Source organism: Oryzias latipes, chromosome 24 (genome assembly GCF_002234675.1).
Source record: "Oryzias latipes chromosome 24, ASM223467v1".
In the NCBI taxonomy this organism is placed as follows: domain Eukaryota; kingdom Metazoa; phylum Chordata; class Actinopteri; order Beloniformes; family Adrianichthyidae; genus Oryzias; species Oryzias latipes.
Window position 1 is genome coordinate 21,426,478 of NC_019882.2, and position 15,556 is coordinate 21,442,033.

The window sequence follows — 15,556 nt, forward strand, 5'->3', positions numbered from 1 at the left end:
AGGATGCACTCATCCATCCAGGGGAAGTTTTCCTTTCCAATGCCGCCTTTAGCTTGCTCACTTTGGCATTTTACACTTTGCCGTCATCTGTAGGTGACTTTTATAAGCTATTATTAAAACACAACTAGGGTCATTTGGCTTTTTGGAATGATTCTAATCTAATTAGAGTCAAATAACTATAATGAATCTATTTTGGTTTGATGTTTCTTTCATTTTGTGTTGCCCTGTTGGCTAACTGTAAGATGGTGCTTTTTAACTAATTTAAATAGGTTTAACTGCAGAAGGCCAAAGTTCTTTTTTTTCTGCTCACTCTACACTAAAAAAATATACTGTAAACAAAAATGTGCTTAAATAAGCACACCCCTCTTTCAAAAAATTAAAATCTCTTTGATCTTCTTCAATAATATCTGCTTTTTTCATGGAAACCACAAGAACATGCTCACATGGAGCTGCAGGAATGCTTTTTTTCTCCAATGGTCACAGAAATCAGTGCTTTCGTTATTATTGTGGGTAAAATCATGGGATGCTGGAATGACTACTGAACTGCAAACTGTTGTAATGAAAGTTGAGGCTCATGGCCCAAGGAACCCAACAGGAACACATCATCCGCAAACAGCAGAGTCGAGGTGTTAAATGGTGTCTTTAAAAGATATGAACTGAATCTCTGACAAGGAGAAACCCTAGAAAAATTCAACTCTAACTGGAAATGAGTCTGACTTACTGACAGTGATGATAAGTAAGCTCCTGCTGTTTGTACATGGATCAGATGACACCCAACACTTAAAAACGTACCCAGAGTTCCTTCCATAAGATATCCGGACAGAAGTAGGAAAAAAAACACTTTCACAGCCAACAGAAGAGACAGAAAGTCTGCAGCATCATTGCAAAATAATTATTGAAAAACAAGGGCAGTGGGCATAACAGATTCATTTTTTCCTCTTTCTGTGAGCTTCAAGTTTAAGAATATGTTTGCCCTTTTTAACCACTGAGCGACTGAATAGTTTCAAACAGAGGCTGGAAGAGTTAGTTTGGGTGGTCTCCCTATGCCAGGCACAATTTTTTCCAAGTTTAAATGAGCAACAGGCTTTCTGTGAAGCCCACTCTCTGTGACAGATGGACTGATGGGAATCAGTGGCAAGGGTATGAGTTCTGCTGAGGTCATAAGGGGGGGTCTTACCCTATGATGTGTTCACAGACGAGCCTGCAGTAGTCGCTGTGGGAGCTGGTGATGAGCAACAGAACCTTCCCGGCACTCTTCATGCTGCGGAGCCACAACTTTACCGAATCAGAGCATGGCTGCAGGTACTGGCTCGGGTCCCGCTTCACACTGGGGAAGTAGGTACCTGCATCTTCTGCAAAGAAACAAAAAAACGCAAGACTGTAAACAAAGTCCAACAATCAGATTGGAATTTCTTACATTTAAGAAGGATTTCAGCCACTTAACAAAGAACCGTGTAATATTTATGCATTGAAAATTAAAAAACAAACCCAAATTCGACACAAAACTTGGTAAAGAACCAAGTCTAACCAGAAATCCTTAGAAGATACTCCTCAAGGACTGGACTAGAAGCTGAATCATTTCGGTTGAGAGCAGCCTATCCAGAACATCCAAATAGGATGTTCCAAATAGGAACTGTGTTTTTTCTCTTGAAGTGTCGCTGTAAAGCACGTGCTGAAGAAATAAGAACCAAAAAAAGGAAACAGAACATCCAGATATAATGATTTTATCTTATCCTCCAACATCCAAACCAACCTCCTGCATGCTGAAGTGAATTAGAACCAAACCAGCAATGAGTGGCCGACAGCTGCTCTGACAGACGCCTGTCATGTAATTAATGTCAGATGTCATCATGGCGTTTTGGACATGGCTTTAATAATTTGACACAAATGATTCATCTGTTTCTGAGTGTCATGAAGCCTCGTTCTGATCAGCACTAGTCCACCATTTCCACTATTTAACCCAAGAGTTTGTCTCTACTGAAGCAGTAAATTACACATCAGCAAAATGCAGTGTTTTAAATAAGCCAGGAAGAGTGGTGGGATGCTGACTAATAAATGTTATACAAAACACAGACTCATCCAGAATGGTACACATTTGCTATTCATTTGCACAGGGCATACATTTTAGTATCTCATTAAAAAGTCCAAAAAAACTAAGGTTGTTTCCAAATTCCTTCACTACTCACTACATTGTGCAGTATATGGTGCGTTCGCCATGTTGTAGGGGTGTCCAAATCTACAATTCCAAAATCGAGTGCCCTAAAAATGTCCCATAAGTCTCTGCGACAAACCAGTGTGCATCGATGCTCACTAGATTGGCGAATATAGACCACAATGCATAGCGTTTTAATTTTTTTTTTAAAAGAACATTTATTTAAATCTTTTTTTTTTTAAATATTTTTCATCTGCAGAACACAGTGAATTCATTAATGGTCCTCGCAAAACACTCCTATCAATGAGATTTTAACTTTGTGAAATCAATGATGTCATTTTTCGCTGTTTAGGGTGGGAATTTGGACACAGCAAATTTGTCTTTTACAAAGTCCAGAAGTGAAAGTCAGGACCCCCTCAATGTTTACTAGCGTCACAGTAACTATGACCTTTGACCCATATCATGATTTGCTCCAAATGAACATTTTGGGGAATTTAAGATTTGCATATCTGACACACTCCCCGTCGGGACGGCCTCCAGGAGACGTCCTGACCAGATGCTCCAACATCTCAGCAGCTCTCAGCGAGGATGATGGTGTTTAAACAGGTTTACTAATAAAACAAGAGCGACATCTTGTGGCTTGGGTTTGTAATTAGCAGAAGGCGAACCCAGTGACCTCCACCCTTTTCCTGTTCACAACTATGGTCTCTTTAACCCTTGTGTTATCCTAGGCACTTTAACATTGGGAGTTGGGTCATCTAGACCCACTAGACAGTGCTCTGAACCTTTTTTCTTCAATGATTTGTGATCTTCACTGGTGTCCATGGATTACATGAAATCTTTCCACCTTTATCCACCTTTGTCATGGTAGGGAGAACACCACAATGGAAGGGTGGGGTCATCTGGACCCCATAGGATAGCAAAAGGGATAACAAAACTCTTTTAGAATCCTTTATGTGTTGGAAACACAGCTACAAATGTCAGAAATACTAATGAGAGGAAGCAGTATTTTCTGACCAATGGGCATTATGACAGGATAAAAAGTAATCTGCTCTAAACCCGTTGATTATAACTTATTTAAATTATAACTTGTTTTTTTACAAAAATTTTTTTACATGAAATATAGGAATATTGCCTCTTAAGAAAGTTTGTTTGTTTAGCTTTCTAATAAATTCATTATTTTAGTATGCATTCATATTTTACGAGAAAGACCACAGTATCAGTCATCATCAGATGATCATTCATCAGAATTTTGTCATACTTTTTAGATGAAAAATTCCAACGGTCTTGTTTAGTGACAGACAAAGGTTTGCTGCCCTCTAGAGAGGTAACAATAAAAGTAGATCCAAATAGTGTGCATTTATAGTTTTAGGTTCCAACCAAAAGATGGCGACATGGTCGCATGAGCAAAGGTAGAGATTTTCATCTCAGGCCAAGAGGTTCCCATCATTTAAAATGTATATGTAAATAATTTGTGGGAGCACGTTTCATCTTTAGTCTTAATTGTGTCCACAGATCATTTCAGCTCCAGCTAAACAGAAGAACAAGGTTTGATCATCATCATCATCGTCTTGCCTCATTACTCTCAGCCGAGGAGGTGAGGAGAACTCCCCCCAAAGACTGCCCATAATGCCGTGGGCGTCAGATCATAAACAAAATCTGACCTTTCATCCTCTGGGTTCATTTTGATCACATGCAATTTTGCAGAAAAAGAAGTAAAGAGGTTTGGTTGGAGTTTAAGACGCTAACACACAATGACACCAGTCACAAACATTCAGACACATCCATTCAAGCCAGGATGCACAGTGAAGGGCGGAACAAAGAAGAGTTAAAGAGCTACGCGGGGGTACAAGCTTCTTTCTGCACCATGTTTTGGTACTCTGATTCCTTTTTCTAAAAACTAAAACAGTCTTAAATTTTCTGCAGGAAGCCGAAGGGTGATGTTGTCAGACGTTTTCATCCGACTTCAGTGGATGGGTTCCCGCATGGACTTTTGCTTGATTTTGGTGGCTTAAACGTAAAATCGTGAAAACTTTTCCAGTTTTCAATGAAAGGACGGCATCAAGTGTCTTTTCTTTTCAGTGTGGCATTTGACGAGCACACTGAAGGGTGTGAGCCGAACCTTTTCTCCATCAGCCCATAACTGCAGCGGTGTGTGGTGCAGAGCGATGGGCCTCTGCAGACCCCGGCTGTGAATTTAGGCCTGGAGTGCCCTGAAGGCCTGTTGGCTTGTGGCCAGGCACCGGGGTGTTCAGAACAGCTGGACCATTGCCCAACATTGGGGGAGAAACTACCACAGAAGCAGTTCCATGTTTCACATTGAAGCAGCTGACAGGATGCACAAAATCAACAATTAGGTAGGGTCAGGGTTTTCTAAACAGACACACAAGCAGTGATGAAGAGATAGAGGTGCACATTCATTTTATTTGGAAGGAAATCAGCAGGGAGAGGTGACAGTAAGAGAACACCCCACACATTTTCATATCCTTCACAAGCTGTTGTCTGTGTGGCAGACGACACATGCAGAGCGTGTGAAGGGAGAGCTGTAATCTCCCGCATGGCCTCATGCAGAGGTTTCCAGCACCTGTCTGGACCACGTGGAAAACACTGGTCGGGCCTTTCGGTCTGTGGACTTTCCTTTTTTAGCAGACTGACCACAAAATTGCTGCATTATGTCCCTCCTGAAGCGCAGCAGGGGTTTTTTCTGTCTTTGTACTGACAGAGCAGGAAATCCTGAATGTGTGATAAAATGAGAATAACTCGGTTCAAAAGCAAATCACTTTACAAAACCGTCTCCATATTTCTTATATTTGCTCCTTTAAGCATCAAGGCACCTTTTCCAGAGCAACACTGCACCTACAGGAGGACTTAGCACAAACTTAGAGGAGAAAACACCTCTTAAAAATAAGAATTGTCTTCAGTTTTTGATAAAACTATCAACACCAATATGCTAAGTTAAAAAGAGAGGATACGGTGGGAGGAGAGGAAGCCATGTGATGCCAAAAAGTTTTTTTCTCAACTAATACAAATAAAATTTTCATTACAGTTAAGCAGAAACTACATGAGAACAGAGGTGTCAGTCAGGAGGGAGGGCGGTCCTTCTTCTGCCAACTGGAAAAGGCGTGGTTGGATTTCTGTCCTGAGTCAAAAAGTGGAAGCATCCTGTGGCGCTAAACCTTTCGCGGATGTTTAAGTGGTTTTTGATTTAAAAAAAAAAAAATAGAACCAAGTTTAAGAATGGAGCAACTATTTGATCCATTTGCTGAGGCCAAAAAGGTGAAACGCCGCCTCTGGTTTGAGAATGAGTCCGTCCTGCAGGCGGAAGATGAACAGTGAGGTTGGCCGCAGATTAGCACGGTAATGCAGTTACACCCCCCACCCCCCCATCATGTCCTGGAAATGTTGCAGTTCCATCTGTAACTGATGCAGACATTTGTCAAAAGGACGCAATTTCCCACTGACTTATGTTAAAGACACTTTACGACAAAACTAAATGTTTGCACAGTTTTGTTTTTGATATTGATATTTATTTCTCAATTGTAAAAACTGAGGGGGGAGTTTGTGGATCATATCATTTGAGCTTCAGGGGGTATTTTTTAAGTGGCAGCTCGGTGAATCCATGGGTTGACACAACAAAGCACAGATGCAACAATTCTTAAAATTGTTGAGTTGGGTGGATTAACCTCCGGACAACACTTCCTCCCCATTTTTGTTCATTTTTTATACGAAAAATTTAGTCACATTTTTAAAGAAACAAACTTTCGGAATTGAAACTATTTGACATCATGAAGGCTTTCTACAGCCTGTTTGATGTCGCTCTCATTGAATTCAATACTTTTTCACAAATCACACAGAAAAAAAATTTAAATTCATGATTCAAGTCTGACAGTCTTTAGTCTGCATCTTTAGGGTTGCACATGATGTGACTAATGTGAATTGTCTATTAAGAGGACAAATGCAGCTCTGTGTTTAATATACAACCTGTTGAAAGCAAGGCCTTATATAGAGTCTCAAAGCGTTTTGTGCAAATACAATCAAGATTGTTTTTGATTGTATAAAATAATTGGATGGCACTAACCATTTTTTAGAACTAAGTTTAAACTTTATAATTTGTTTGAAACAAACTCCAGTTGATTTCTGCCTTTACCTGATTAGCTGGCTCCAGCAACCATTTAACCCAGAAAGGGCTTAGTGCAGGGGGGTCAAACTCATTTTCACTGAGGGCCACATCAGCATAGTGTCTGTCCTCAAAGGGCCAAATATAACTTATACATGTAACTAAATGTAATGAAAAATAAACGTAACGACTCCTTAATGTTAAATTACTCATTTATTTATTTATTATATCTTTTTGAAGTGACAATTAGAGTTTCATAGAAAACATATGTTTGCTTGTTACTTTAGCATAAATCCTTTTACTTTTGATTCTGTCAGGTTAGGTTATATGGACAGTGTTTAAGTCCTAATGTATAGTTGCCTAATCCCATATTTCAAGTCTGATTCCCCCTAAATATGAATAAATACACACCTACTACCTCCTTCGGCTTCTCCCATCAGGGGTCGCCACAGCGAACAAGTCGCATGGTAAACTTGGCAATGTTTTACGCCGGATGCCCTTCCTGACGCAACCTTCTCAAACCGGGCTTGGAACTGGCACAGAGGTGGAGAAGGGATTAGGGAGCAGCCTGGAGTCGAACCCTGGTTTCACGGACGGAAGGCGCCGCAAACCAGCACGAGCTAAACCGGCTCATGAATAAATACACACCAATTTTTAATTTTTAATTTTAAGAAATTACAAACTTTTATGCTCTCGCGGGCCACATAAAATGACATGGGGGGCCATATTTGGCCCCTGGGCCTTGAGTTTGACACATGTGGCTCAGTGGATATAGAGAATGGATGAATGGATGCTTTACATTGATCAAAAAGAAATCCAGTTTAAAGTTTTCAAAACAACAAAATATTTCACCAAAGGTCAACATTTGTATTAATTTGTTGAGTATCTCATCAACCCTTTACGTAATTAACGTATTTCCAGTGGATTCAGAAGCAGATAAAAGCTGCCTTGTGCTAAAATACAACATTTTACAGAGACTGGTTTATGCAAACTTAAATCATCCGATTCTGCTATCAGCTTTGCACCGTTATGCAACACTATGTTAGTACAGTAATATGTTTTGTATAATGGCGCGAAGTTGCTTTTCTCCGCATCGAAATCAGCTGATTCATGGTGATCGCGTGAACGGTCAAAGAGGTAAGGTAGGTGAAAGAGAGATCATTACTTAGGTGTTGCCAGCAACATCTCCTGTATTAAAGGGCTAAAGCAGCCTCTAATGGTGCTTGACCGTGCGCTATGGAGGAACGTAGATAAAGTAAGACTTTTTTTTTAAACACAAATTTGGAGGTCCAGCCAATCAATTCAAATACCCTGCACATTTACCAAAGCTAGCACCATGTCTGCATTTGTAAGATAAACAACGAGGCTGATGTTTCTCAAAGTTTGAAGAGCTGCTACTGAAGGAGAGGTGGAGGAGAGGATGAAGAACAATGGCAGCAGAGAAAACAAGGCCAGTGGTTTTTGGAGCAATGTGCAGATCACTGTGGGGGACAGTGACGCCAGTGGCACAGTCACTCTCTCCTCAGACCAAACGTGAGGAACTTTGCAATCTGTCATTACACCAAACCAGAGCTATATTTAGCCAGAGCTATCTTGAGAAAACTGTGAGCTTTCCAACTTCAAAGGGCTCAACTTGAGATGATCATCTTCAAACACCTTAATGGGAGCAAAAGTGTGCTGAGTGCACGGGAAAGTGCTGATTCAAAAATATCCTTTGAACTGAAATCAAAACCTGAGATAAAGATCCTCAGCTCCAAAGATGTTTAACACAATAACAGGCTGCACTCCAACCCTCTGAAGAGAAATTTAAAGAAAAGCAAGAATAGAAAAGCAAAATGAGTAAAACACTGGACAAGTCCCATCAGATTTGGTTCAATTAGTGTATGTGTGTGTGTGTGTGAGTGTGTGCGTGTGTTTGTGGGGTGGGGGTGGGGGGGTGAAGGTGCAATCTCCATAAAAGTCTGTTTCCAGTTCCAATGTCTTCTATTTCTACAAGTCCTCAGTTTTTTTTTGTTAATTTGTTTTTTCAGTCAAGCTTTTTTAGCTTTAGTTTGTAAAATGCCCCTCCACAGCCAATAGAATTCAAAGGAAATGTTGTCACTCTTTCCTGTCACTGCCTATAGCCAGAAAATGCAACCCTCACATGAAGGACAAACTCAGACTTGAAGAAAAAGTCCTTCCATTTCAGAAATGTACTTCTTGTTCAGAACAAAGTTACAAGTTCGCCTATAAAAATTTTTATCAGTCCTAAAAAGAATTGCAAATGGTCATTTAGTTGACACTTCAACACATTGCATTCTAGCTAGGATTTTAATATTCCACTTGTAAAAGCAACAACCCTTGGAGTTCATTTATAGCTTGGATGGATGAATGGGACTGTGACTGTAAAGTGCTTTGGCCCTTCAAGGATGGTAGTAAAGTGCTGTATATGTATAAGCCTACGCCACTTATCAATTTTACTATCTACATTTAAAAATGGAGAAAAGTAACTAATTAAAAAAATCGACAAAATAAATCCATTTAAAACACACAAAATAATATCAATGATGAAAGACTTGGCATCCCTGCACCCTAAGCTTCCTCCTGATTGTCAGTGGTGGTCACATCTAACTGATGGTGAGTGGTTCATCCACCAAACAGCACAAAAATGTTCCAGGCATCTTAAAGTGTCTTTATTTGAGGAACTTACTTGGGAGGACCACAGAAATATAGTAACAATGAGACAGAAGCATATCTGAACATGGTTATTCTGTCGTAAAGTGACCTGAGTCCTTGGACACTTCCCTGCATATTGACAACTAAATAGTGATCCGTATTCATGTCTTTTGTGTGTTTTGATCCTGTTTTATTTGATAGTGTGCTTTTGCTATCAAAAATAAAGAAAGTTTTGTGCAGTTTGTAGAGGTGTGCCAATGTTAAAATCAGGTTAACACAAATAAAACATAACAGTGAGAGTGGAGAAAATGTTCTTCATTATGTTCTCTGCTAATAGAAACAGACTGTGTGGTGGCAGCAGCTTTGATCAGACTGAAGATTAGCTTTTTCCCCTCCAGCAGGAAAAACAGACGTCTCTTAACTCCTGATGGTGAGTTTTCAGGTTTCCACAAAAGGACACTAGGTTTTATTCCTGCCCACGGGTTATTTTAACTTTCCAGGCAGTCCGACTTTAATTCAATTCCATTTTATTTATCTAGCCCAATATTACAGCAATAGTCGTCTCAATGGGCTTTTCTAATAAACATGAACTCATGAAGAACTTGAAGTCATAGATTTCAATATTTATTGGCTAAACTAAACTAAACAGACTAAACTAAACTGGGCATCCCTGCCCTTAGATCATCCTCCTTTACCTTGGGTAGTTTCCTTTCATTGATAGGATGTCTAATTATTTGTTTTTGTGTTCATACAAAATTCTATTTTGACATTTTCATTACACATATTAATAAGTCATTCTTTCAATTTCTTCTGTGTTTGTACATAAAAACTTTGAGATGAGATGTCATGTCCCAAATGTAAATCTTGTTCTGAGCAAAGTTACAAAAAAAGACCACATGTAACATGTAAGTGTCTTCACAAAAGGCATTGGAATGGTCAGAAATCGTAACACCATGCATATCTGATTAAGTTCAAACACCAGCTAATCATAACCGTGGTGGAAAGAATAATAAACACATCTTTTACAGTTCTCAACAGTAGATGTTCCCCTTCCTCCCATACTACACAGACATTTGCTTTTATTTATTTTTATGGATATTTGTGAATGTTTCAACCTCCTATTTAATCCATTTCAGAGGTCTCACATACTGACGCACAGGCACTCTTCTATTTGTTAGTGTTTTAGACCTCATCCCTGTCGGTAGACTTTAGTATCATTTGCACACTCCATATGTGCATCATCTGCACACAGCCAGTAAGGAGCCGGTACTCACACAATACAATAGACTAGAGCGTGATGTAAGGGCACCACATGACGGCATCACCTGCACCTCATAGTTGTGTGCAACTTCTGCTAGCCTTACGGATAGCTCACGATAAACTTACCGCACGTATGACAGCAAAAACCCAAACAGACCTGAGGTTTAAAGGAATGAACCGACCCCAACCAACCAGACAAGTATTTCGAGATGTTAGAGATGAAAGAAGAATGATCAAACCTCTACCTGAAGGACCAGGACCAGCTCAGAAGCCTATTTGTAGGATGTCCACTCTGAAATGGTGGATTGTGGATTCAAAATCCTGGTCCATGCCAAGAACTTAAAAATGGGACTGGTTTCCTCTCTACTGGACACTCAGCATGAAGGGAGTTGATTAATGGGTTAAACCACCAAATGGTTACAGAACACAGCGGTGATTGCAGCTTGCCACTCGCTCAGGTGTCAGGTCAACTGGGGAGAAGAAATTTCCCGCACCCAGGTGCTGATGGAACTTTAGCTTAAACACAGAACATTGTTGCCTTTCTGTTTCACACTGAAGAATCTGAGACAAAGGTTCAGGGAGCTTTTACGTTTTTGTGTCACATGGTCTTCATTGAAATCAATGCTCCACAGCAGCCAACTGCCAATTCTTTTCCTTTTTTCTTTTAACTTATACTTTAGAGTGCCGTTTCATCAAGACAGAACATTTGTTTGTTGGTCTCCTATTTAGCTGTTATTGCTGCATGCAAAACATGTCTTTAGCTTATCAGGGCACAATCACAGAGCAGATCAAAGCACAGGCTGCGTGAGAACATCACTCAGCAAAGCAGACATAACAGTGTACATCCGCACCCTGATGAGTGACGTCCTGCAGCACAACTAATGTACACATTTGTTGCACAGCTGAGGGGACGACAGAAGCAGATGAATGCCCAGTAGCTCATTACATACACCAAAAGAGGCAAAATGGCACTTTCGTGTCACGTGTGGATTTATAGTGTTTACAGACTCATTCAAGCTCCTTCCTCAGAGACAGGGAGGGGTGGATGTAAATGTTTCACCCATAAACACACATATGTGTCATTTGGTCAGATCTTCCAATTTATCAAGCTAACAAATATGCTGGAGGTAGATTTCTCTATATTATGTTGAATCTAACCAGGTACAATCAGAGTTCAAATCTGTAATATGTAGAAGGCTTGAGTAAAAGAAGAACAGAAGCCCAACCTGAACACAATTTGTTGATTCATGTATTTTTCAGACTATAAGTCGCTCAAGACTAAAAGTTGCAGCAGCAAAAATATAAATAAAAAAGATGGAAAAGTCATGTATAGGTCGCACTGGAGTATAAGACGCACCTTTGGGAAATATTGATTTAGGGTGTATTCAGACTGAACCAGTGAACCAGTTGGTTTCCCCTGATAATCAAATGTTTCTGTCTGAATACACCCAAGTGGACCCTGATCCAGAAGACCACTCTCAGATCCATCTTTTGAGGTGGTCTTGGTTATTTTTCAATCAGATTGAGCTCCAGTTCGCTCTGAGTTTTCCTCAGTCTGAATAAGCTCTGTTCTCTGAGTGGAACACTTGGACCACACAGCCACCGTAGTGGGTCATTACGGGAGAGTAAAGGAAATAACCGATGAGCTGGAGATGCTGTTTCACGCAAGCTTCAGTGATAAATGCATGATTTTGTAAACACAACTGCATCAGAGTCACAGCCCAGGCCCAACCAAGCACAGAAGATCTTTCAAACAAAATAATTGAGTGTATTTTCATTTAAAAAAACATCTTTACTCACAAGTTGAAAAGGTGTCCTTGCAGCTCTGTAATGTTTCTAGCAGCACAGCAAAAGTTCAAAAACTCTAAAATTAAAGTCAACAATGTTTTTTATTTCTTGTAGGTTTTTTTATAACCTTCTTTTCTTTATTTCCTTCAAACAAAGTTTTAAAAGGCCTTTCAGACTATTAAGTCTTCATTATTGGTTGCTCTGAGTGCTGCAGCCCCAAAAAGAGAGATCATCAAACCTTAATAATTGAGCATTATTTATTTCTTCAGCACTAAAACTTGATGATCCAAAACAAATGTTTACATCTTTTATCACCTTTAAACTACTGCAGTTCCTACTTTGGGCTATATCTCTTAATTCTGGGGCTCCTCTTACGGAGAGTCTTTACTGGATTTCAAAGCCAGTGTTGTGGGCACACTCCAACTGCAAACAAAGACATAAAATTAACTCCAGTTGCCACTTTGCCAGCTAAATTGAGCCAACGACTTGTGGCACAGATGACTTCATTGTCTATCTAGGATTTTTACGACTCTGTAAAAGCATGGATACAGTTACTATAGTCAACAAATGAGCTATGTATACTTTTCGGTTGCAAAGTCACTGAAGCAGACACAAAGAATAAAAAACCAAACACAGATGATTACAAAGAAGAAAGACAGCTCAGGACAACAAAGCCACGCACCAGATGAATGGCATAAGGCAGGCGGGTAACACATTTGGATTTGAGAAGCAATGCTGAATAAAGTGGGAAGAACCACAGCCGTTTTCAAAACAATCAGCCAGGATGTTATTGAGCAGGAAGCTGAGGTGAACGGATAGCAGAGGAGGTGCTGTATTTTCAGACCTTTTGGGTACTTTGTTTGAAATGAAACCAGGCAACTTTATTTTAGAGTTACTGTTAAAGCCAAGCCTCCCTCCCATTTCACTGAAAAAATGACTTGTAAAAACCTACTGAAAAAGTTAATGCAGACATTTAGAAACAGGTCACTACGTCCACTACAAAATGTAGAAGCTTAGTTTTAATTCTTTTTCTCAGAGGGAAAACTGCTCTTAATAAAGCTCCTAGTAATGACAGTGTGCAGGAAGGCGGGCTGAGGTCACCTCACCAGAGGTTGTTAAAGGTCCGTAAGAAGCCCCCCCTTTTATACGCAGGCCAGAACTTTAAATAGAAGAAAATATTTCTAGGGTGAGGCACTAAGACTTTTAAAGAAAAACAAAAGACATCTGAATTTATATTGAGTAATTTCACAGTTTATTTAGAGCAGAACATTGTTCCTTATAAAACACTATACATTTCAGGATAGACATGTGACCATCTCAGGAAAAATAATCTGCCTTTTATTTAGTGTGTCTTCCAAGTTATGGTTACAGTTGGAGATGTTGCAGTGTTAAGGGGTTTTGCCAAAGGGCATGAAAACAGAATAGACCCATAAACAAACGACTTTGATGTACAATCTGCACAACCCAGTAATCTACATCCATGCCCCAATACTTGTGTGTAATCCAACGATCATAATCTGAATGTGAACCAGAGTATTTTTAGTCTGGGCAATAAAACGCTAATTAAATAAATGGAGATAGAACTTTTTCTTGATAGTAGAATGAGTCTATTTAGGGCCCGAGCACGGAGTGCAAGGACCCTATTGTAATTCGAATGTTTATTAGGGCCCGAGCACGGAGTGCAAGGACCCTATTGTATCTGTTAGGTTTATTATTAGGGCCCGAGCACGGAGTGCAAGGACCCTATTGTAATTCGAATGTTTATTATTAGGGCCCGAGCACGGAGTGCAAGGACCCTATTGTATCTGTTAGAGTTATTATTATTATTATTATTATTAGGGCCCGAGCACGGAGTGCAAGGACCCTATTGTATCTGTAAGAGTTATTATTATTATTCTTTTTCTTCCGACGGAAGAGTCGCCTTTTTGAGGCCTTTAACATACCCCAAAACTCACCAAATTTGGCACACACATCAGGAGTCGCGAAAAATTTCGTATTTTACAGGAGATTGGCATGGGCGCAAAAAAACGGCTCGACAGCGCCACCTACAGTGACATTTGTCCCGAGCCCCCGCATATGCTTTGACATACAAGCTTGATCTTTTCAGGACATGTTCATCAGATAGAAACCTACAAAAAAGTCTCTTGGTACCAAGCTGTCAGTCGCACAGGAAGTCTGCTATATTGGTGTCAATATGTCATTTTTGCTCTATTTTGGACATTTGTAGGCCTCCTTCTAGAACGAACTCCTCCTAGAGATTTATGAATAATGACTCCAAACTTTAATTTTGTAAACTAAACCCATGTCCGATGTTAAATTGCGAAGCTTTAAAGGTATTACGGATGTTTGTGACCGTGGCGGCGCGTCGAACTTGGAGGTCATTTTGAAAACACGCCATGAAAAGAAAAATGGCCATTACTCAGCCATGCAAAATCCAATCTGATCCAAAGTTGATATGCATGATTGTAGTCTGACTCTGAACACATCAGCAGTGAAAAAATCTGGAAAAGGTGTAGCGCCACCTGCTGGCAAGAGGAAATGACATGTTTTACTTGGAGCATCACTGCTCCGAGTAGGATGAGCCGACACACCTGAAAATGACGTCCACCTGTTGAAAAGCCATTGAAGTTTACCCTGACAAAAAACCATAACTTTCAATGCGGGGGTGTGGTCGTGACAGAGCGGCAAAGTTGGGCGTCTCGCCATGCACACAAAAGTTGCTCTCACGTGCACATTCCTTGTCCAATCTCACTGAAATTCAATGGATATGATGAGGCTTCGATTCTGAACCCATGGATATGACAATACTGGACGAGCTCCATAGCGCCACCTAGTTATTGAAAAAAACAGTTTTTGTTGCATTCTTCCCTATCTTTTCTCTGCGCTTCGTCCGACGTGCATGAAATTAAAACTGGAGATACTCAGAAAGGTCCTCTCTCATCATCTAAAACTTCATGGGTGTACATCTGACGGTGCCAAACAGGAAGTGGTCAATTGCACTTACTCATAAAACAAAGCTTCATAGCAAATCAGCCGTTTGTCTCAGGAAGCTGAGATTTCAGAGTTAGATGCCTCTTACAAATCTCCAACTTTGATAGATAGCACTATAGGGTCTACGAGAAACTTCATACCGGTGTTTTTCCTATGCAATTTTGGACTGAACAAAGATTTTTAGCATAAATTTTGTTTAGGTTATCAGCACCAAAGACTACACTTTAATAGGCATTTATGTGCTACTGCTTCCTAAAAAAATTCAGAATGATTGAAGTTACAGGTGAACTTTTATACAGCATTTCATCCAAAAAGGTCCGAAAACTTCTTTTTAGGCAAAACTGCAAACACCTATTTTTTTGCATAACTTATCTTTCAAATATCAACACAAAAAAATTAAAAACGGTAGGGATCTGTGTTTGCTGCCTTCCATATTTTTTTCAGACTTAAAAGTGTAACAGATGATTTAAAAAAAATCCTTTTTCATCCAAAAACCTGTGTTAAATCTGTCTAGACTCCAAACAAACATTTTTTTATGGTAACTTATGTTTCAACAATCGACACCAATTTTCACAAACCTATAGCTGAACATG

At 39.8% G+C, this 15,556-nt stretch overlaps 1 protein-coding gene across 2 annotated transcripts in view; it reads right to left on the reverse strand.

Annotated features, from left to right (window-relative positions):
- Positions 1 to 15,556, reverse strand: part of nt5dc1 (5'-nucleotidase domain containing 1) — a 52,141-nt gene that overhangs the window by 25,034 nt on the left and 11,551 nt on the right. For both annotated transcript variants that reach the window (XM_023953122.1, XM_023953123.1), the window contains exon 7: positions 1,178 to 1,352. In XM_023953122.1, the coding sequence (XP_023808890.1) occupies positions 1,178 to 1,352 (175 nt within the window). The remainder of the gene's footprint in view (positions 1 to 1,177; positions 1,353 to 15,556) is intronic.